We start from the raw sequence: 21,908 nt of genomic DNA on the forward strand, positions 1-21,908 counted from the left end.
GCAGGAGGAGGAGTTCAGTTGACCTAAGATGTCCTCCAGGTCTTTGCTGTTAATAGGTTGAAACTGTTTCATGGTGTTTAAACAGTTTTTTGGTGGACACAGTACATATCCTGGATCTGCTGTTGATGTACCAATTGCTTGTCTAATTTTTTGGATTTTTTCAGTGAAGAATTTGGCAAAGTCATTGCAGGCCATGGTCGAATGAAGTTCAGCTGCCACTGACACAGGAGGGTTGTTAGCCTGTCAACTGTAGAAAATAAGACCGAGCATTATGGCTGTTTTTAGTGATGATGTCAGAGAAGTAGGACCTCCTTGCATTCCTCAGTTGTAAATTATAATTGTGAAGTTTCTCTTTATAAATGTCATAATGAACCTGGAGGTTTGTTTTTCTCCATCTGCGCTCAGCTTTCCTACACTCTCTTTTTTCATTTTTCACCAGTGTGGAGTTTCTCCATGGAGACTTTTTCCTTCCAGAGATAACCTTCACCTTAATGGGAGCAATAGTGTCCATTACATTTAACATGTTAGCATTGAAGCTATTGACGAGCTCATTGACTGACCCTCTGGACAGGTCAGGTGTTAATGGGAAGACCTGGTTAAAAATTGCACTACTGTGTTCAGTTATACACCGTTTTGTTATCACTGTTGTTGATATATTTGTGTGGGCTGAGATTTTACTTGTCCCACACGCCATCAGACTGTTTAACTCCTCTCTGGAGGGGAGAGGGAGGGGAAACAGGAGGACAAAGGAGGGGGGAACAACTAAGCTGTAGTGCCTCTGCACCTCACTGTACAATACCTTGTGCAATACTTTTTGTAAATAGTCAACAGTGCAATAGACTCAATACTTGAAATGTGCAATTCACTTGTATTTTTATTTTTTATTCCTATTTATTCTATTTATCCCCTTTGTATATTTTATTTATATTTGTCTCTGTATTTATATATGTGTGTGTGTGTGTGTGTGTGTGTGTGTGTGTGTGTGTGTGTGTGTGTGTGTGTGTGTGTATATATATATATATAACAGTTCTGTAACTGTAACTTTGGTCGTTGCTGTGCTTTTTTTGGAAGTCGAATTTCCCAGAGGAACCCACCCGAGGGATTAATAAAGTTCTATCTTATCTTATCTCTTATCTTAAAGAAAACACAGTAATGATCAGACAGGCCCACATCAGACACAGTAACCTTTGAAATGCTCAGGCCTTTGGAGATCAGTAGGTCAAGAGTGTGTCCTCTATTATGTGTGGCCTCTGTTACATGCTGAGTCAGCCCAAAGTTGCCCAGAGTGTTACTCAGGTCTTTAGTCCCTTTGTCCTGAGGGTTGTCCACATGAATGTTAAAATCCCCAGCAATAATTACAGTCGAAATCAACACAGATCACAGACAGCAGTTCACTGAGGTCATTAAAAAAGTCTGTGCAGTATTTGGGAGGCCTGTAAACATTAAGAAACACAACTTTGGATGGGGCCTTCAGCTGTAAAGCCACATATTCAAAAGACTGAAAACTTCCAGGAGATAGCTGCTTACATTGAAATGATTCATTAAATAAGACAGCAACCCCTCCTCCTCTCCTGCTCGCCCTGACCTCACTGATAAAACTGTAGTTAGGAGCTCCACTGTTACTTTGGTCCAACCAAGTTTCAGTTAAAAACATAAAATCAAGGCTGTGCTCAGTGATTAAATCATTAATTAAAAATGTTTTCCCAGCTAAAGATCTAACGTTTAATAAAGCCAACTTAAGTGTTTTAGAGGTATTACTTGTCCCCTCGTGTTTGGGAGCAGTCTGTGGCACACAAGGTATGTTTACTATGTTTAAAGATCTTTTAGAGTGCAGCTCTCTGTGTTTTGACCAGGCCACATGTCTCCTGTCACCTAAAAGTACAGAAATTTTAAAACCTTCTAGTAAACAGGGTCCCAGCTTCTCCTGGGAAAAGTCATCACTGCCATAATCCTCACAGCCCGGACCCTTCACATATCACATATCAGACTGCGGAGACAGGGCATGAAGAGGAACTAAGGGGGGCGAGGCTGGGCAATGTGACTTCGATTGCTCTGTTGAGGGTGGGGCTCGATGGCGAACCTTTGGCCGCTCTGGTGGGGGGTTTATGGGGGACAAAAAGGGATTGGGACGGGGGGTAGATCTGAGCCCAGCATTGACCCGCTCCATCATCTCCTCAGTGAATTTCAGGTGTGGGGAGGAGGGAGAAAGGGAGGGGGAGGAGGGTGATGGCCTGTCAGGGGTTTGGGGGACTGGGGAAGGTCGTGGTCCCTTGTCCTGGTCGTTGGTGTTGTTGAGAGAGTTGGAGGCAAATAGGGACCCCTCTTCTTGCCTTAGATGTCTCTCCTTTCTGAGGCTCTTCCTCAGATGCCATGGATGTCTCTCCTTTCTGAGGCTCTTCCCGATTTGAAAGACAACTCAAATCTTCATATCTGAAACTGACTCAAAATAATCGCCCGGATACCAAAAAAAGTCTTTCTATTAATCATTCATTTATAATTTTAATTTTACGGTAGAGTAATGGAGAAGCTTGTTAAATATTTGTTTTTATAAAATATTTTTTAAAACTCTCTGGTGCAGGCCAAGTATACTAAGCCCTTCACAGTCTATTGCATGTGTAACTACTCATCAAGGTAAGCCTAAAAGAAATTCAGCTGAACCTGCCTTGATGAGGCAGGCGGGGAGGCAAGCAAAGAAAAGCAATCAAACACAAATGCTCGCTAAATATGTTGCTGAATTGACTGACAAAAATCACACAAGTATGAACTACTCAATTCTTCAAGATTGATGTGTTTGTCCAGTCCCACAGACCACGGGATGACCCCTTTCTGTGGGATTCATAAAGTTGATTCAGCTCATTGTCTGTCATGTTTTGTACTGTAGCAAGTTATTATAATCAAGTTCCTATAAAGCTCATTCTTCTGATCTAACTGAATTGACTTGTTGGGACTGCAGGCTCTGGTTCCTGCACAGTTGTAGAGCGTGCAGCTGACTGAGGAAATGTGTGAGAGGACTGTTGTGACATTAGCCCGGGGGCCTCAGTCTTATGAGGAGCAATCTGTCTGACACAACGCACACACACATACTGGTCCAGACTGGGGGCACAGATAGCATCACTGCAGCTCTTTCATTTGATGAGCCATCAGGGAAAAAGACAAGATAGGCTGACAGTGGAGGAGAGAGAGAAAGAGAAAACAGTCAGGCAATGTGAGACAAAGAAAGAAGGATGACCACTGGGGAAAAAGGAGAAGCAACAGATATGGAGGAAGAAAGGCAGGGATATTAAGTGGAAAAAAAACAAGGACATATTAAGAATGAAGGGGAAGTAAGACTGGCAAAAAATAAAAATAAAACACTGAGAGAAAGGGAGACTTCGTGTTTGTTCAGGAGGTAAGCATTAAGTTTTGGGTGAGCAGTAGTAATCCATCGTTACCGCTGTTAAGTGCAGCCTTTAAAGGCCAGAGTTTGCCATTACGCTGACAGAACATGCAGGCATGATTCAGACTCCCAGGAGCCTCTAAGGAGCACAGGGTCACCTCTCCAATCCTATTCTATCACCCCCAAATGGACAGTCTCAGTGGAAATGGGGCATGACAATAAATATCATGAGTGGATCACTGCAACAGCAGGGCCATAGCAAAGGTCAAGCCTGCCACAGAAAGGGTGTAACCAGGGTGAAAGGTCACCAGGATAACCATCTTAGTATCCAGGCTCCGTGCAGCATATGGATGCGCTCATCGATGTGTCTCAATTAGACTGCTCCTGTTCCAGCTATAATAGGACGTTTCAATCATCATCTGCTGCAGCTTTGTAGCCATAGGTGGTTGATTTTAGTGAAGTAATATGACCCTGTGGGTGACTCGAGGCTGAACACAAAATGGGGCTTTTACACTTAGCAGGATGTATGCTAATGAGGTGAATCCGGATAGAAGTGATTATCTCATCCTGATCCTTATTAAAATGCATTCTGGTCTCAAGGTATGAGGTACAGAAATAGTAGATGCAACTTTCAGTGGCACAAATACTGTCTCACACCGAGGTTCTAACAATTTATGTGCAACAATGACGCACATTTATCTGAATTCAGTGGTTCTGTTTTGCTCATGTGATGCTCTGGAACAAATCTGAACAGCTTCATAAAAACTGTCCCTGAGCTTTCAGAAAGAAAGAATCTCTTTAGTCTACACACAGTGATTTCATGTCTATTTAAACAAACACTGAAAGAAACACTGAAAACTCATACGTGGGAAATAGAGAGAGTGGAGAAACGATTTAAAGCGCAAGCCTTAGGATGGAAGGAATGAAATGAATGATTATCACCGATCGAATAACTAGTTTTATTGTGCTTTTCTTGGCAGTATGTTCTGAAATCTTGAAAGTTAACAAGACACTTCTTTGTCAAGTCGTGAGGTGAAGGTGATCAATCCTTAACAGTGTTTCACACCCTCGATATAGTGAGGCTGAATTTTTACGACCAGGTTCCCATACCTAGAGATCTTTCAGACCTCCCAGTATATATTTGTTGAACAAATCGAGGTCATATCAGGTTTTCGCCACACTTTGATTGATGGTGGGATATTTTTTTAAACGCACTCGCATATGTTTAGGTCAAATTTTAATTCGATTTCATTTATATAGCACCAAATCACAAGCACAGCTGTCTCAAAGCCCTTTATATTGTAAAGTAAAGACCCCACAGTAATACAGAGAAACCACAATAATCAAACGACCCCCTATGATCAAGCATTTGGCGACAGTGGGAAGGAAAAACTCCCTTTAAGAAGGAAGAAACTTCCAGCAGGCCAATTGGGGGTGTGGGGAGTGTTAACAGTAATGTCTCTCTCTCATGAATGCACTTATCTTAAATGTGCCATGTGCATAAAGAAGGTCTCTGACAGGATAATCAACAAAACTAACATGACTTCCTTGTTTAAAGCTTAATGTTAAATCGTATATAGTCAAAAGTGGTGTTTTACCCTGGTAGAATCCTGAACAGTGATATTGTTGCTTACAGGCATGTCTACAGTTATCAGTTAGGTTGATGGAATCATTACTCGTCTCCGAACCAGCTTTAAGACGATTAAATAATTGTTGGTGGAAAGAGGACACAAAGCTCACTGTAGGAGCCATTTTCGTGTTTGCATGCCTCTAGTTGTCCCTTTTTGTGTTTGTGAGTGATTGCATTTAAGGCAGGAACATTTAATTAGGGTCACTGATCATAAGGACCAAACAGTTTGTGATCGCTGTGCTGTTGTGATTTATGTTTGATAATGTTGGACATTAAGATGAACTGTGGAATGGCAAATGCAATCAATGGTGAACAATAAATGTTTAAGCTGACAAGATAACAACAACGCTGGAATTATTGGACTTTCTCAATACCACAAGTTTTCTTTCATAACAGTGGCACTGTGTCAGCTCCACCATTGAACACCTCAGTGGCTTCAAGCGTAGCCTCTACACTCAATGCAAGGGGTTAACAACATACATTCTGTTTATAGCTTTTTATAATTCTGCATCAGATTTTACCTGCTGATAGCACCACCATAACGCCAGATGGCCGTAATATGTGGGATGAGGCTGCATCAGTAACCATGGACATTCTGTCCTCTACTTTGTGATATACACACACGAGATCTTTAAAACTTCATTATTACAAAGTCCAGACTAAAAAGCAGCAGATTATGCTTCAGATTGTTTCATATTATTTTTATCATTTGGAATTCCTACTAGCATCAAGCTCTAGTAGTACACACCACAGTCATAGGTCCTGTGATCCAATCTTTACAGCTTGTGTAGTGCAGACTATGATAATTAAGCAAAAAGTATATTATGTATGCTGTACGTTCATGTAAAAGAGAAAGTTTTGATAAGATTGTATGCAGTGGCAACTGAGTACACCCACACTGTTTCAATCCGATTATTAAGTGATGACGTGACGAATCCTACTTCCGGGCCTAAAGTAGCCTGTGTTTAATATGGCTTTTGTGTTGTTAACATGTTTAATGTTATGTATTTTCTTCTATTTAATCTCAAAAAGCTCCTAAAAAAAGTCAGTGACCACTGTTGACCTCCCTCGGCTTTTATTACCGCTAATCATTTATTTAAGCTCAGTTTTTAAAACCTTACGATGTAACTACAGCCCAGCCCATGCAGCAGTATATGAATGACTAACCTCGTATTGTGGATGGATTATCTCAGTTGTTCTCCTGGCTGAAGTTTGGTCCTTTTACAGCATCCTGCCATGCGATTACATTTGTTCCTGACCACTGAGAACCCTCACGTTAACTTTTATCGAGTGGAAAAAAAGTTAGTTTGTTTATATTATGCTAACATAGCTGTGTCGCTAGCGGTCACGTAGTACATCATTATATACCAGCTAGCCAAACTTCAGTAACCCTACAAACATCACTGCTGTTTAGTTTTCTGTCTTCAGCTCATTAGCTGATCATCAGCAAATGTGACCACCTCTGTAAAACTGAAAGGTTTTACTAGTTTGCTGCTTTTCTAAAGTGTTTGGGTGTGTCTTAACACAAAATATTCCCAGAAGTGGACGTCCCAGCAAATTCAAGAACATGACAGCAGGTTTAAGCTTCCAAAGTTTATCTTAAAAATGACTGAGAGGGCCAAATTGCAAGATATTGGCCCATAATGAATAACACTGTGTGGGGTAAAAACCAAATACCAGTGTTGCAGTGATGTTAAGGACAGGCCCTGGGCACCTTGGAGTCACTGAGTCAACTATAAATGCCTCTGCATACCAAAGTGTTCTAAAGGTCAAATGTGAGGTCAAGATGAATCAAGATGTCAATGTCCACTCTTCAGCTTAACTGAAATGGCTTTGCAGGGCCTAAAGAGAGCTGTGCATATACAAATGCCAGTCAACCTCAATGAACTGAAGCTGCAGAATGGGACAAAATTCCTCTGCAACAATATAAGAGTGATAGAATTATACAGAACACCATTGCTTCTGCTTATTCCTCCTAAAGGTGGACTACACAGAATCCTGTGAAAACTTTCCTTTTTTAATTACATATTTTTCACTTGGTCAAAACATTTAGGATAACACTTCTCTCGACCTTTTTGTACGAAAGACAGAAGGACTGTAAACTTTTGCCTCTTACGTAGCTACCATAGTCTAGCAAGTACCTAAGCAGAAAACACACTGCAGAATGACTTTTCTTACCCTGTGGCAGCCTCAAACACATAACAAGTGATGAGTGGAATTGATTTTCTGAGGAAATGTTGCTGCTGAGCACATTAATGCTCAGAAGGACTGTGCCATGGGACTAGGCCATACAGAGTGAAACTATGTACTCTTCTGACAAAGTGAGCAAATTAAAAATATTGTGCAACTCAGTATGAGATGCTTCCAAGTTTCTTGTAAAATTTATCCTATGTAGTGCTTTTCTATGTTCCGGGAGAAATCAGCGAAGTCATCACTGCCACTGAGAAAGTGCAGTAACATTTTATGATTAACTCATTCGTGTGTGCCACAGGACTTTACCTTAGGTAGACAAGGCTGACAAGCATCACAAATTAGATCCCTGCAGCTGCCTCAGCCCTATTCTTGAGCAAGCCAGTGATGCCTTTACTATTCAATCACTGCAAGAAAACTGCCTCAGTGGTGGCAAATATAATTTGAAGGATGCATTTACGAGTGCAGTGTAGAACGAAATAAAAACAGACCGGCACATTACCTCAGCGGCTGTAGCTACTCAGCAGCAGTATTTCCCTAGAAATGGTTGAAAATGTTAAGCTCACGGCAAATAAAGCCTTAGTCAAATACTCTCATGTGCAAATAGTGGATTCATTACAGCTTATTGAGACAGTTGACTGGCTGAAGAAATCCCAGAGTGAATGGATAAATGACTTGAACTTTTCAAAGTCACGGTTGTAAGGGGACTGAGAAAGGAAGACGTGGTGATTGAAATCATAAGAATGGGGAGGAGAGCAGGAAAAATAGATTTGTTTGAGGCTACTCCGAGAAGAATCTTCATCTTGCATTAAGAGCGCAGACCTTAAGGGTAAAAATCTTTAGAGCGGATCGTAATTCAATGTCTCAGTACAGCTAAAATAGTATTAAGAGAGGCAATTTGGTGATAACAGAGAAAAGTGTACATCTTTCTTCTTTTCCTTACTGGCTTTTATTTAGCAGCTATGTTTCCCTCCAACTCTTTGTCCTCTCTTCCTTTATATCTGTTCTTTCTCTTGTGCGGTCACACAAATGGAAACAGGACTGTGACTGCATTGCGGTCAGGAAAATGAAGACCATACGGGTGCAATGAATTGTTCCACTGTCCCCCTCCCACCGCTTTTGTTGATGGGCCATGGGAACCTGACAAACAATGGGAATGATTGGAGGGATGGGGGCTGCACGGAGGAGGACAGGAAACAGAGAACAGGAAACCATGTCCTCAAGGAGACAGAAAAGAAGTGAACATGCACAGACTGAGCGGAGACTGTGGTCAAGTTGTAGAAATTGTGGAATGAAAACCTGGAAGCTTGCCATGCAGCTGAAGGTTAAAGCGAACTGAAAATTTGGCTGCTGGAACTGGAAGGCTTTTAACAATAAATCTCAAAAACACACATGCATTCACACACACACACACTTGAATGTCATGACCTCTTTTCCAACCCAGTTGGCAATCGCGTTTTAGGTATGCACTTGCCAACATACAGCGTATCTAGTGGCTGTGATCAATATGCTCCTCTTTGTGACTGTGGTTAGCATAATGGCTGAATGATTAGTCGTGTCCTGTAATACACATCTCCACCTCAGTGACACTCTTTGTGTTCATTAGCTGCTGCAGCTCGTCTCTTTAGCATTCACAGAGCCATGATGGATATGCGGGCTAATCAATGCACACTCTCCTTGGCTGTCATCTACAATTGGACCATATGCCAGCCACTCAACCTTAAAGGTGGACAGTTGTCTGGCCCTTATGTTACTGCATGCCCTGTGTCACAATACGGAGTCAGCCAGGGAGCATCCACTGTGAGTTCTGTGCCAAAATCTGTCTTGTTTACACTCTGAATACATATACTTCGGATCTAGTCTTGCGTGTATAATCATTCTGCTCCTGTTTTCAGAGTAATGGAAGATTTATGTGTGGTTTCCTTGCAAACGTTAGTCCTGATTATTACTCTTAATGGTTTTACATGAAAAACATGCATGGAGGAGGATGAAATATTGATTTCTGGCATAATGTGGCATAAAGACTAGAAAACTGTTTGTTTAAGAACAGCTATACCAGACTTGCCATGTCTAGGTCAGAGTGCGTCAGACAACTGGTCTTCAGGGACAAACCTTGTCAGAGTGGCAGATTGGGAATGATTTACTGAACAGACTGCTCTTTGCCTCCTGGGTCATCATCCATATGTTTAGGTTAACTGGGCACAGCTTGGTTGGCTATATATGGACAGAATTTCTTTCTCAAGTTTGGCTGGTCAGTGCATAAACATAAGAATCATCTGCTTTACAATGTTTCTCCATTTTCAGGAGAAAACAGGTCGTTTTAGACATTTATGAGTGTACTTCCTCTGCTTTAATATCGTTGCCTGAAATCAATCCCATCTGTAAATACACACAGGAGAGACTTTTGACTGAGTGTATTACTCATACGAGGTCTGGCAGCTTTACAGCGGAGCCAAAACGGCTCAAACCAAGCGACATCTTAGAAGTCTTTTTTTTGTTTTCTTTGGCTCTCACAGGATAAGAGTGGAGCTTAGCATTTAAGATGCAAAGCCGTCCACTAGAAAGCTAGGCTGTTTTCGTTAAGAGCCCATGGGCTCAGGTTGCATATCTGTTTGTAGAGGCCAAACTGAGCTGGGTTGTTTATAACCATCACAGGTTCTGCAAGGGAATTTCAGCAGCAGGAAGGATATTGCTGTTATTGGCTTAAATATTATTCATGGGTTAAATATATATCCTTGTCAGCTGTGAGAGGCTGGGATGAGAGAATGAAATGCGAGGCATACTGAGGTCATACTGTATGAACATGTGGTATCAATGGCAAAACAGTACAGTTCTTCTGTTACATGACAAAGACCACACAGGAAGTTCAACAAAAAGAGGTTTCCTAAGGTTTTTGGAAAATATGCAGTCCTTGGTATTGACTTTAAAGCAATGCCCTAACTACTTTACCACAACCCTATTTAGACATGTGATCCATCCACGGTGGATCAAATCTACTATTAAACATGAAAAAAAAGAGCAAAGCACAACCAAAAAGCATTTGAGGTGCTCTGAAATCTAGCACAATGCTGAAGTGTAACTGCACAGCCGATACCTGTTCACAGGGTCTGTCCCCAGAGACGAAAGCAACAGAAGTAAAAATGAAGTCAGTCTGAAATTAGCTGTTGTTCCCTCTATCCCATTAAAGACTAAAAATACCTATACATATACAGACTGCCTTGAGCTTTGTAGCCTGTAACTGTTAAAATCGGTCAAATTAGTGAATGATGCTTGACTGGGCAGCAGATTGTGAAGGCAATTTTGTCATTAAAATATTAAAACTGTTAATTCTTACTGTCCCCAAGGAGAATGGTTACATGAGTTTTAGAAATTACCTAAATTTTATGTGGGCTGTATTAAAAAATAGTTAATGGTTCAATACAAGTGCTGCCCTATAAGTATTCTTATACTATGTATGTGTGTTCTGCAGTCTAACAGATTGTGTATTGATCAAACAAGTAATCATACACACAATTTAAAACTACCGATTTATTGAAAGCAGGCAACAGACGAGTACAAGTGTGTAATTTATTTTGTTTGCATGCTTGTGTGTGCAAATGTGTGTGTAACATCCAAAAAACAGGCTCATTATAAAACCAATTAAACCCACCTTACTCTCATTATGAAGCTGTAGGGCTTAAGAAGAGATTGAGGACCTGTTGTACTCCCAGAGGGCTTCTGCCTGGTCAGGCCTGCTTTAGATGATAAAACCACTTTTAAATCCGCTGAAATCAAACACCACAAATCGGTCGTGATGGGTCAGTATTTTTTTCCGAGTTCATCCCTGTATCCCTGGCCCCTGGTCAACCTCATTATACACCGCTCGGTATCTGACCTCTAGACGGTTGTGCTGGGCTTTCTTAAACATTGTTTCACCGCAGAAATGTTCACATTCTCTGGTTTCTGTTTGTGCTGCTATTTATGAAAAGAAGAGTGTGGGAAAAATAATGTAAACTGGCTCCATTACTGTGTGGGATTTTGATACGGGAGAAGAGGAATAGGATAAGGAGGAGGAGGAGGAGGAATAGTAGCTCGAGCAGACAAGGAAAGAGAGCAAAAACAGAGAGTGAGCGAGCGAGAGCGAGAGAAAGAAGCTTATTTCTGAACTAAATCTGTCTTTGAAATAACTATTTAAAGGATAATTTGTGCATGGTGTTGAGTTATTAACAATCTGACAGGTGAGAGACAGTGTCTGTCCTCTTATGATCTGGATTTAAGAGGCCATCCTGTGTTGCTATTGTAATTGCAACTTTGGTGTTAACATAGAAGACAATCACAAATCTTTGCTTCTCCCCTTCCACCAGCCGCATACACCAACAAACAGACACACCCGTTAGCACATATTTATGCTCCCACCCCTCCACCCTCTTTTCATTCTTGGATGGCAGAACTGACGGTTGGAGAGGCACAGCTGCCTGGAAGGTGGAGGCATGATTGATTGATGAAGTTTTGGTGCCCAGGGGATCCAATCATGTAATCAGTTTGTATTGATTGACTGTCCCCATTGAGAGACTGCTGAGGCTCTGCTGCCATGTGTGCAAGCTAAGCTTGGCACACATTCAAAATCTTCTGCAGTCAGATTTGATTTGGGTGGCGAGGTCGCCTAAGTCCACGTGTTGGGATTCATGCTGGGAAGTCTGTCATAATCACACTGCAGACGTTCCAAACCGCTCCCACAATTCTCTGCTCCAATTCTTCATTATCTTGTATTTATTTTAATTATTATGATTGAGAAATTAATTCAGCTTTACTGTAATTGCATCACATGTTTAATGATCCAGTCTCCTTGGAATTTAAATGGGGCTTCCACCTGGGTTTGCATAGCTAATGAGATTTTTTCCCCCTTGCCACTATGTTTTTTCCCCAGACTCTTGTTTCACATTTCTGACTTCTATTTCACTTGTCAAGTTAGCATCACTTTAGTGATGCAATGCACATCATTCCTTCACCAGCATTACAAAAAAGGGCATTGTGAGTGCAAATAAAGGTATTTTTGTGAAATATAAAATTGAAGGACAGCACTAAGGAGAAAGACAAACAATTTCTGTCTTTGCGACAAAATGATGAAAAATGAACACTTTCAATATATCACTAACATCTAGTTATACTGAGAATAACAATGGCTTTTTAAGCTAAAAGCTCTTCTTAAGATTGACAACTTCCATATCAGTGAGCCACTTTTCACAAAGACAGACCTGCTTATTTATTTGCTTTACCGAAGCAGCACACCTTGTTTGTTGGTAGAGGTGGGAGAGGAGAATCGAAACCGCTTCACCGGTGGGCATTCGTTTTCTATGCTTGCATTTAATGAGCCCCAAAAGATTTCTCTCTGAAAGTCACTCCAAAGTCAAATTAAGGCTGAACTTGCTAAACACGTTTCAAAACTCAGATACGTCACCGCTTTAACCTCAGGGGTGAATATGGGTCAGAGGCGCAATAACCAGTTGGACTACTGAATGAGAAGCAGCTAATCTGTCTTTCCCTTTTCTTCCCCTCAGTCTCACCACAGGCTATAAATGTACCTTGTCTTGGTGGCACTGGGTGAACACGCTAGCAAAACTATTGCAAAGCGCCACAAGTCAGGAATGTAAATGAAGGAGAATGAAATAAAATGTAAAGCAACCACAGACTCTCCATTTCAAATATTGTGTAAGCTTTCAAACACACATTGGGAAATCAGAGGTAACTGTTGAGGGAAAAACAAACTGTGACTAAGCTGTGAGACAGACATTTTTGAATTTGCTTACTTGCTGTCTGAGAGCTAGATAAGAAGATCGACATCAATTTCATCTCGGTGAAATCCACAGCTGTGATGTTTGGTGCCAAATGTTAGCTTATTATAAAGCCTGCAAGAACTGGCATTAGTAGCCAAGCAACTTGAAAGGTGCTTTCAAATAAAGCCTACTTAAACATGTTTTTGGAACATGGGATAGAATATAGCATATAGAACTATAAAATCAACCGTTACTAGAGATGGACCGATCCGATATTACGTATCAGTATCGGTCTGATACTGACGTAAATTACTGGATCGGATATCGGAGAGAAATAAAAACTGTAATCCGATCCATTAAATATCAAAAAAACACCTCACAAAACTTGCAACAGGCCTAACTCGGCTCATAACGTAGCACGTTGCAGCAGTATGCGTCACGTGATAGAGCGGCTGTGTGTATTTGTAGCATCTGGCATTTTATCTCCGAGGAAGTTATCCCAGAGAGAAGTAAAGCAAATGTGTAAGTTCATCTCTGAATGTTTGTAAAGCATTCCAGCCTTAAGCTTAACAACCGATATATGGAGCGACTGCCTCTTCTCTCCCCCTCCGTCTCCTGCTGCTACTTCAATCATGAAACTGATCAATGATCTGCTGATCGGCTTTTCTGTCCGTCTCTCTTGTTTGTTCATCGCCCACTTTGCACCAGAAAGAGGAAACCAGCGGCTGAACAACAGCAGCACGTTTAACCTTGATAAGCTGTTGTTAGAATTTATTTAATATTACTTTCTACAGCAGGATCTTTTTCTATGCAGCTGACGGCTGGTAACTGTGCAGGGGCGGATCTAGCAAAGTTTAGCCAGGGGGGCCGATAGGGCATGAACAGGGAAAAGGGGGCACAAAAACATACATTTCTTACTTATTCTCATTTAAATTGTCTAGCTTTTAATAAATAATTATCCGAATCTTACACCCAAAGTTTTAATCTGATGTAAAATGTATAGAAGTCCATTAGTGTATATAGTAACTATTAAGTCTAATATACCCTAGTAAGCTATACTACTTTTTCCTTTGGGAAGGTATCTGTGCAGTCTGCAATTCTGTTGAAGAAAGATGTTGAATCTATTTAATTATTCTTGAAAAATAATTTATTTCTGGGCATTTTTTTCACACACTGCATCAAATTGAAGTTGATTACGTCATTTAAGCATCATGAGGTGGAGGGTGGTTCCTTATTTTTTATTTTTTTTGCTGGGAGTTTTAGAGCCCTATTAGTTAGGTTGCTTACTCTTTAAAATACCAGAATAGGGAGGATGGAGTAGGTTTAAGTTTATTAGATTGATCAGTATTGCTGAACTATGAAATGTTTTGGGTGTATCTTTTGCATACAGGTATAACAGACTAGCTTTAGTGGGGGGTTTTTTTGTTGTTTTTTTTAACTTGAGTATGAACTTATACAAAAAGCAGCAAAATTATAAAAAATACAGTTTTATTGATTAAAAAACACACTATATCCGATTCATATCGGTATCGACCGATATCCAAATTTATGATATTGGTATCGGACATAAAAAAGTGATATCGTGTCATCTCTATTATGTACTGAAGTTAATTCCTGATCTACAGCTTAGCAGGTTGACTAATCTCTCAGATCTCTCAGGTTAAGTTTGTTTGGTATTTAATGGTGTTTGAACACCATTAAACCCGGAAAAAAATCCTTCAGCTTGCTTTCTAAGTAGACACAGCTCTTTAATGTAACAACTGATGAATTGATGAATTGCTCCTCTTTGAAGACATCGCTGTACTGAATTAACAGAGATTAAATTGTTTTTGATCTCCTCATTTACAGTACCTACTAGTTAAACATTTCCTTTGCATTTAATTTCAAGTTGCTCTTTTTCATTTACAAGTTAACAAGCTGTTTTGTCTCACATAAGTGCCTTTTTAGATAATGAGCTGATGTTCTAATGGACCGCTGGAAGGGAGGAGCATTTATTTACAACCGATTAGCCATTAACGAAGAATAAAGCGTTACTGGCTTGTATAGTTTGTATGGACCTTCATTACAGTTGTATACTCTGGAGAAATGCATTGATGGTTATTGCTTCACATTTTATTGAAGTCGTTACACTGCTGTGCACCAAATGGAGCCAAGAATGGTTTCCTTTAGTGTTACAAGTTAAAGTGGAAAAACATACCAAACTTTACACATAACAGTGGGTGATCATAAAACTGAAAGCAAAAGCCATCTGTGCATATTTCATATAAAGCTGCTATTTAGTTTTCTTTTAACAAAACATAGAAAGCATACAAAATCTTACAGAGAAGAGTCCTAATTCTACAAATGTACAGTAACCATTCAGTCACTGTCTCTTCATCTCTGTGTTTGTCTATGCCTCTGCAGGTCAGGGTGGACAGCCCTCTGGAAGGAGGAGTGCTGTATGAGACAGTGACTGTGATGAAGGATAGCAGTCCCATCCTCAGGGACATGGCCTTCTCCCTGGACAGGAACTCTCTCTATGTCATGTCTGGCAAGCAGGTGAGGAAAAACCCTCATGTTGGTGCTGCTGTCAAGAGAACCATTGGAAAAGCAGGATGATGCGGCAACAGATGAGGCTGTCCTTCAGCTGGAAGCCCACTGGTTCAAGCCCCTATGATAGCGAGTGTTCGGCATGTTGACATGTCCTTCAGTTAAACACAAGATGTGTAGCATGAAATTTAGAGTTTTAGTTGACAAGAAACATACAGTATGGAAGTATTTTTGGAAATCGGTTAGTGGAAGCGGTTTTGAACAAACATATTAATAATGATGATTAGATTTGGATTGAGGGCCAAAACAAATAAATAATCCTTGTTTTTTTAGGCTGTTGCAAAAAGAAATGTTCTGCACATTCTGTTAAGATTAGTATTTCTGCATGGAGCTTTGGAATCAGAAGTAAAACGGTTTCAAATCAAAAACATTAAGCTATGCTAAATTATAAATTAATACTGTTTATTTGGAATTGAAGCAGAGGATTATGACTTATCCTTAAAACAATAATTCCCTTACATTCATGAACTGTACGTCTACAGAAGAGATTGTTAAATATGCAGACTGTGTGTAAGAGGATGGACCACTGCTCCAATTACTTATCCATGCGAATCGACTTACAGCGCATGCATCTTTTGTACGTAACACACACACACGCACACACATCCCTTACAAAACCAGTGTCGGCTTTTTTTTTTTTCTGTGTGGCTGTATTCCACCTCATCTGCTCCTCACTTGGCCCAGCATCACAGAGGCGAGCAGTTGTTGTCGTTGTTGTTGGACGATATTCTCTGCACTCATTGGAGATAAGAGTGAACAGTGGTAATCACTTTCAACTCCCATCAAGTGATTATTTTGGCGCGCTGGCATGCCACTGTGAAATGGGATTAGGTTTCAGTGCAGCCAAAAAAAGAAAAAAAAAGTCTCTACCACTGCTCTCGGTTGTCTTCTGACTGCTGGAATTTATTGAGCCAGAGTCACAGGACAGAAAGCCAAAGGGCAGTGGGACAATTGCAGTTGTGTCAGTTACATCAGAGTGGCTCTGACTCTTTCCTGAGAGCCTGAAAAACAGTCTGGAAATCTATAAAAGCGTCAAGTTTAAGACAACACATAATGTCATTTGAGGAAGAATAGAGACAGTCTTGAGTTGGGTGCCGTCTTCTAAAACAAATCAAGGCAGCTCTTCCTTCTGTGTGATAGACTGGAAGAGACAGGGCATAACTTATTGATGAGCTCTGGTCGTTCAAGGAGAGACACATGCTTCCTTCAAGGAGATAGCCAGCTATTCTCCTCACTCCGCCTTCAGTGACGCACAGTAACAGAGCAATAACCAAACCCTGCTTCGCCTGGCATTTTCTCTCAATATTAGAACAGCTTTGGCTTTGTAGCCTCCAGGAGCTTGAAACAGAGTAAAGCCTTCCGCTTTCTGTCTCCTCCTCCATCTTTGCTCAGCTTTCCCTTTAGACTTCCCCGTATCATGGGTAAGGAATCCCCCAGGGAGAGGGCTTCACTCGCAGATTTCCCACATTTCCAGTAGATCCCAGAGATGAGAGATTTTCAGATTCCTGGGAGCCAAACAATACAGAAATGATGTGGAATGAGGAGCGAAGCACAGACAGATTTGGCTGAGATCAGCCGACCCTTGTGGAATAACAATGAGCCCCTCTGTCTCCTGCCGGGTGAAACATGCAGGGTTAGCATGATGATGAAGAGTGAGGATCGTGTGTATGTGTGTGGATGTGTGTGTTTTTGTGTCTTCACCAAAACACCCCTTGGAAGCCATTATTGATAAAAGAAGAAGGGGGGGGAGAGAAGTGCTGCAGGGTTTTTCCAGAGCAATCTTTCAAAGTGCCACTCTGTGAAATGTAAAATCATTGCTTGAAATCCAACCCAACCATTTCTTTGTTTACCTGTGCCTATTTATTAACCCTTACCTGTATGTGAGAGTACAGTGTACCAGCGTTTCCCAGCCTATTTTGTGGGACCTTCCCCCTAAACTCAGATGGGCTGAAGCCCGCCTTTACCAACACACCTATCATGATCCAAACGTGTTCATTTGAATTGTTTCTAAACTGCATGAATATTCATCAGCAGCCACATGGTGCATCTTTTTCTGTTTGTAGACAGATGTTGTAATTGCAATTTAAAAATGAAATATGGATCTAAGATTGTTTATATTTATGTTATCCTTATTTTCTTTCCTTTTGGTTTAGTTTGCATTCATACTACTGTAACACTTCCGGAGTTTGCAGTCGTTTATCAGCACTTATCCACTAATGAACTCAGGTGTTGCTGTACTGTTAACACGGGCTGGTAGGAGCCGTGTCTTGCGAAGTGAATGTGCTGTGCTGGTGATTTAGTACTACTTCTGACAAAATCAGCCTCTCACTAATCTGTAACCTCATTTGTTTATTGCATTATTATGAAATCGTATTATTCTTAATTAAGCAGAGGTACTCTGTCATCTAAATATACAGCCTGACAACTACAGAGTACCTTTTGAGTTACAAAATTATTCTGTTGTGAAATCACTGCAGCCAGGGTGCTGAAAAGGCCAAGAGAGTTTCAAACAGAAACCTCTCTCTAAAGGTGTTCGCTTAAACTAACGTAACATGTTTTAAGTGTTTACAGCCGATAAAGTGAAGAAATTAAATTTAACAGAAATCTGCATTACAATGTTAATACAGACTTTATTTTTTTCATATCCTGAAATGGTAAATGGACTGATTCTTATTATTCACTTCTAAACTCAAGTGCAACTAATAAACATTCACACACATTCACACTCCGATGAACGCATCCGAGGGTTATTTGAGGTTAGTATCTTGCCCAAGGATATTTGGCATGCGGACTGGGGGAGCCAGGAATCGAACCACCAACCTTCCGATCAGTAGCTGATCTGCTCTACGACCTGAGCCACAGCCACCCCGTCTTTTGAAATTTTTGCACCACATATATTAATATTTTTATATTTATGATTTAATGTAGCACAATTTTTGAAACAGCTATAGTCATACTGTAAAACACTGGAAAGGTGTTGGATATTCGTTGAAATGCAATGCAATCATGTAGTCATGTGATGGCTGTGGATTTTTCCAAATCAGACTGAGGATATAGGATGACAGCATCACAGAGGTCTAAAAGCCTGAATGGTCATCTGACAGCATTCGTAAAGTTCCAATAAATCCGGATGAAAGTGTTACAGAGATAGTGAATTGGTCAGATAATAAGGTCGAGCATTAGTGTAAGGCCATCCCAGATGTTGCGAGACGATAAAGATTTTCCCAAAGCTAGAAAAGTGGATGTGATCATCAGCCGATTCTACCATGGTACAACGCTCAAAAGCAGTCAGAATGAGATTTTGCCTCTGGGGAAAAGGGGCATATTTATTGGTTTTCTGTGATTGCTTGAAATGAGGAAATACCACGAAAAAACACAAGGCAAACAAAAGCTTGATGAGAAATACTAAAACTCCGTCTAGTTATGAATGATTCATGAGGATCTACAGCACACTGAACATCCACTGAGAAATTGTGCTTAATTTAAGCAAACACAATTGTAGACATACATTATAAAGGACACACATATACAGTATGTTGTCATATGAACATTGCACAAATTTTCCTTTCTTAGCCATATTCCAAGATGAACAGGTATCTACTTGAGATGTATTCAGTATTCTGTAACAAAGAAAATTCAAATCCCATACAAATTTACTGGTGTGGAAATACATATTCTTATGTTGTTGCGGTCGGTGATCTCCACCAGTGCTCTCTTCTCGTAATTTTCCAGCTTATTTTTTATAACTAAAAATATCTGAATTTCACCCTCATGTTTCAGCTCCCCGTTTAGCCAATTCGGAACCAGTGACTATGTCTTGATTTCCCCTTGGACTGCCTCATTCTGTTTATCTGTGGGTGTTCAGGTCACTACAAAAAATATGAATATTTAAATAAACAACAGCATTAGCTTGTGCTTTCACTCGCAGCAATACCATGGCTGGTCTTGTGTCTGTGCGTTTTTATGGTAAAATATACTCCTTGAAACTACTGTAGCAAGAACTACACAAAGATCATTTTCCAGTACTTCTGTAGATGTTACTACATGTGTCAGTCTGGGATAACTTTAGATCGATTTTGTCAATGCAATAGAGCCACAACCATTCAAAATATTAGGGGTGTGCAGCTGAGCTCAAAATGAAAGAAGAGTGTGAAGATGGGTTTGTTCTAACCAATGGTTACAGAGAAATAGCTTCATCATGGAGCTGTGTTGTTTCTGTGTTGGTGCTTTAGATGATAAATTAAACATGGGTATACCCGCCAATCTGAGAAGTGTCTCCAAACCTGGATTCTTTTTAATGACCAGCAAAGGATGACTACTACATAAAGATCTCAGATTCCATAAAAGTCTTTGGGATAATGACTCCTGGTGACTCATTGTGTACTCTTAAGAAACGTTAGTCCCATTTAGAGTCAAATAGAGTGTAAGCAGAGTATGCTTTAGGTTGTGGGTACTTTGTGATTAATAAGCTGCTTCTATAAGAGTCTGCAGCATTCTGTTTTGCTCAGTCAGATGCACATACCGCTCGCTGTTATGGTACAGCGTGTGATTAGCTCTATGCAGAGTTTTGCAGATGCAAATCTACATGTTTTAGTGCCGTCTACACATTACAAAGCTTAGTGGCATTGCTGCTGTTGTTTGTTGGCACTGAAGATAAAATTGCCAGACATACAAATCATTATAAGTAAATTGACAACCAAGCGTGGAAACGAATTAAAGATGTAACTGCAGCCATTGTTTTTGCAAGTCATCTGTGCTTCTTTGAATTCTGTTGTTTGTTTTACACAACTGCCTATTTATAGTGAAATATGGTTGTTGCCTTTCCTGTTCATGGCAACTTTTCACCCAAACAGATTTTTACTAATGCAGTTTCAACATATTGTACCAGATTTATCTAGATACATTTGAAAACTATGAAATGTTGAGCAAGGTGTTCCAATTAGTATCTTTGATTTTCTATTTTATGTCAAGTTGTTATGAGTGGCTTAAGTGTGCAACAAAACGTGTGATTTCACTTGTATGTATGTATTTAACATGTAAATTAGTAAGTCAATTGTGTAGCGTTTTTCCTTTTATGCTTGCCGTCAAATTGTCAAACCCTAACCCTGGTGTCAGCCAGCTGGCTGGGCCTTTCACAACTCCACCCATGGGACACATGACCTAAAAAGACAAAGTGACAGGAGGGTCACCACAAAGTGATCTTGAATGACATAATATTTTGTTGTCTTGTTATGACCATCAAAGTGGACTTTATGCAACTGATATTTCTGAGGCTTGCTATACTTATCATTTTATTAGGCACAACACAACATGAAGGGTGGTGTACTGGAGACCTTCTGAATGGATGCATATCATGTAACTGTAATAGTGTAATTGATCCAGTGACCGTTGTTGTGTTGTAACTTACCTTTGTGCCTGCATCTCAAATATTCCTGTTTATACATGCACACACAGTTTATTATGTGTGTTTGTGTTTATACACACACACACACACACACACACACACACACACACACACACACACACACACACACACACACACACACACTCAGGACATATTGTTTGAGCTTATTTGGATTCAACTCAGTAAGACCGTGCTCAGATCAGTTCCACTAAAGGAATCAACCCTGATTCTGCGGTGCAGGCTTCACATCTGATTCTCAGAACAGACAGTAGAAAACAGAAGATCCATAGCTCTCCCCCTGTAAAGGTCACACCGCAGACCAACTTTGTTAACTTAGATGAGCCTCAGTCTACAACAATTCATGGATTATTTCTACTGCGTCAGATATGTACTTAGAGCCCTCAGCTCCACCCGTGCTGCAAAATAATTTTGTTAATGGAATGCACCGAAGGGATTCTGAACTGCTGGAAAAAAGGGAGAAAGTTATTTCGAAGGGAGCAGCAGATAATCCATTTTGCCAACACAGACCTGAGAGAGCACCCACTTATGCTATCAAGAGCACCGGAGACACTCTAATCCATAATCCACTCTTCATTTGTGATTGCTTACATCAGGAAATTGCTTGCATCATATGTCCAGACCCAGAATAATAACAAAGTATAAAATAGCTGGGCTCAGGCTGCGTGTCTAACTGGTTTTGTATGCAGGGGTGGTGCAAACGCAACAGCAGCTAATGGAGAGCTTATGCTTTGCCAGACATTCATGTATGGAAGTGGTGCTAGAAGTAGAGAATGTGGCTGTCTGTTAGAATGCGTTTCTGTCTGCGCAGATGTGGAAAATAGTACAGACCTATATAATGTGGCTACAGTGTAATATACTTTATTGGTGTGTAAGAAAATCCTTTATCAAAGGTTATAAAAAAAGTTAAATATGAAGATTGCTGCAAAACTGCTTCTCAGATTTTGG

The 21,908-nt window shown here is 40.4% G+C and overlaps 1 protein-coding gene across 1 annotated transcript in view; it reads left to right on the plus strand.

Annotated features, from left to right (window-relative positions):
- Positions 1–21,908, plus strand: part of LOC146632665 (plexin-A2-like) — a 71,745-nt gene that overhangs the window by 12,638 nt on the left and 37,199 nt on the right. Inside the window, exon 3 of the mRNA XM_085354581.1 lies at positions 15,353–15,487. Coding sequence (XP_085210707.1) covers positions 15,353–15,487 — 135 coding nt within the window. The remainder of the gene's footprint in view (positions 1–15,352; positions 15,488–21,908) is intronic.

The sequence above is a fragment of the Diplotaxodon limnothrissa genome, linkage group LG5 (genome assembly GCF_057381915.1).
Source record: "Diplotaxodon limnothrissa isolate DT_005_m linkage group LG5, D_limnothrissa_male_GT1.1, whole genome shotgun sequence".
In the NCBI taxonomy this organism is placed as follows: Eukaryota; Metazoa; Chordata; class Actinopteri; order Cichliformes; family Cichlidae; genus Diplotaxodon; species Diplotaxodon limnothrissa.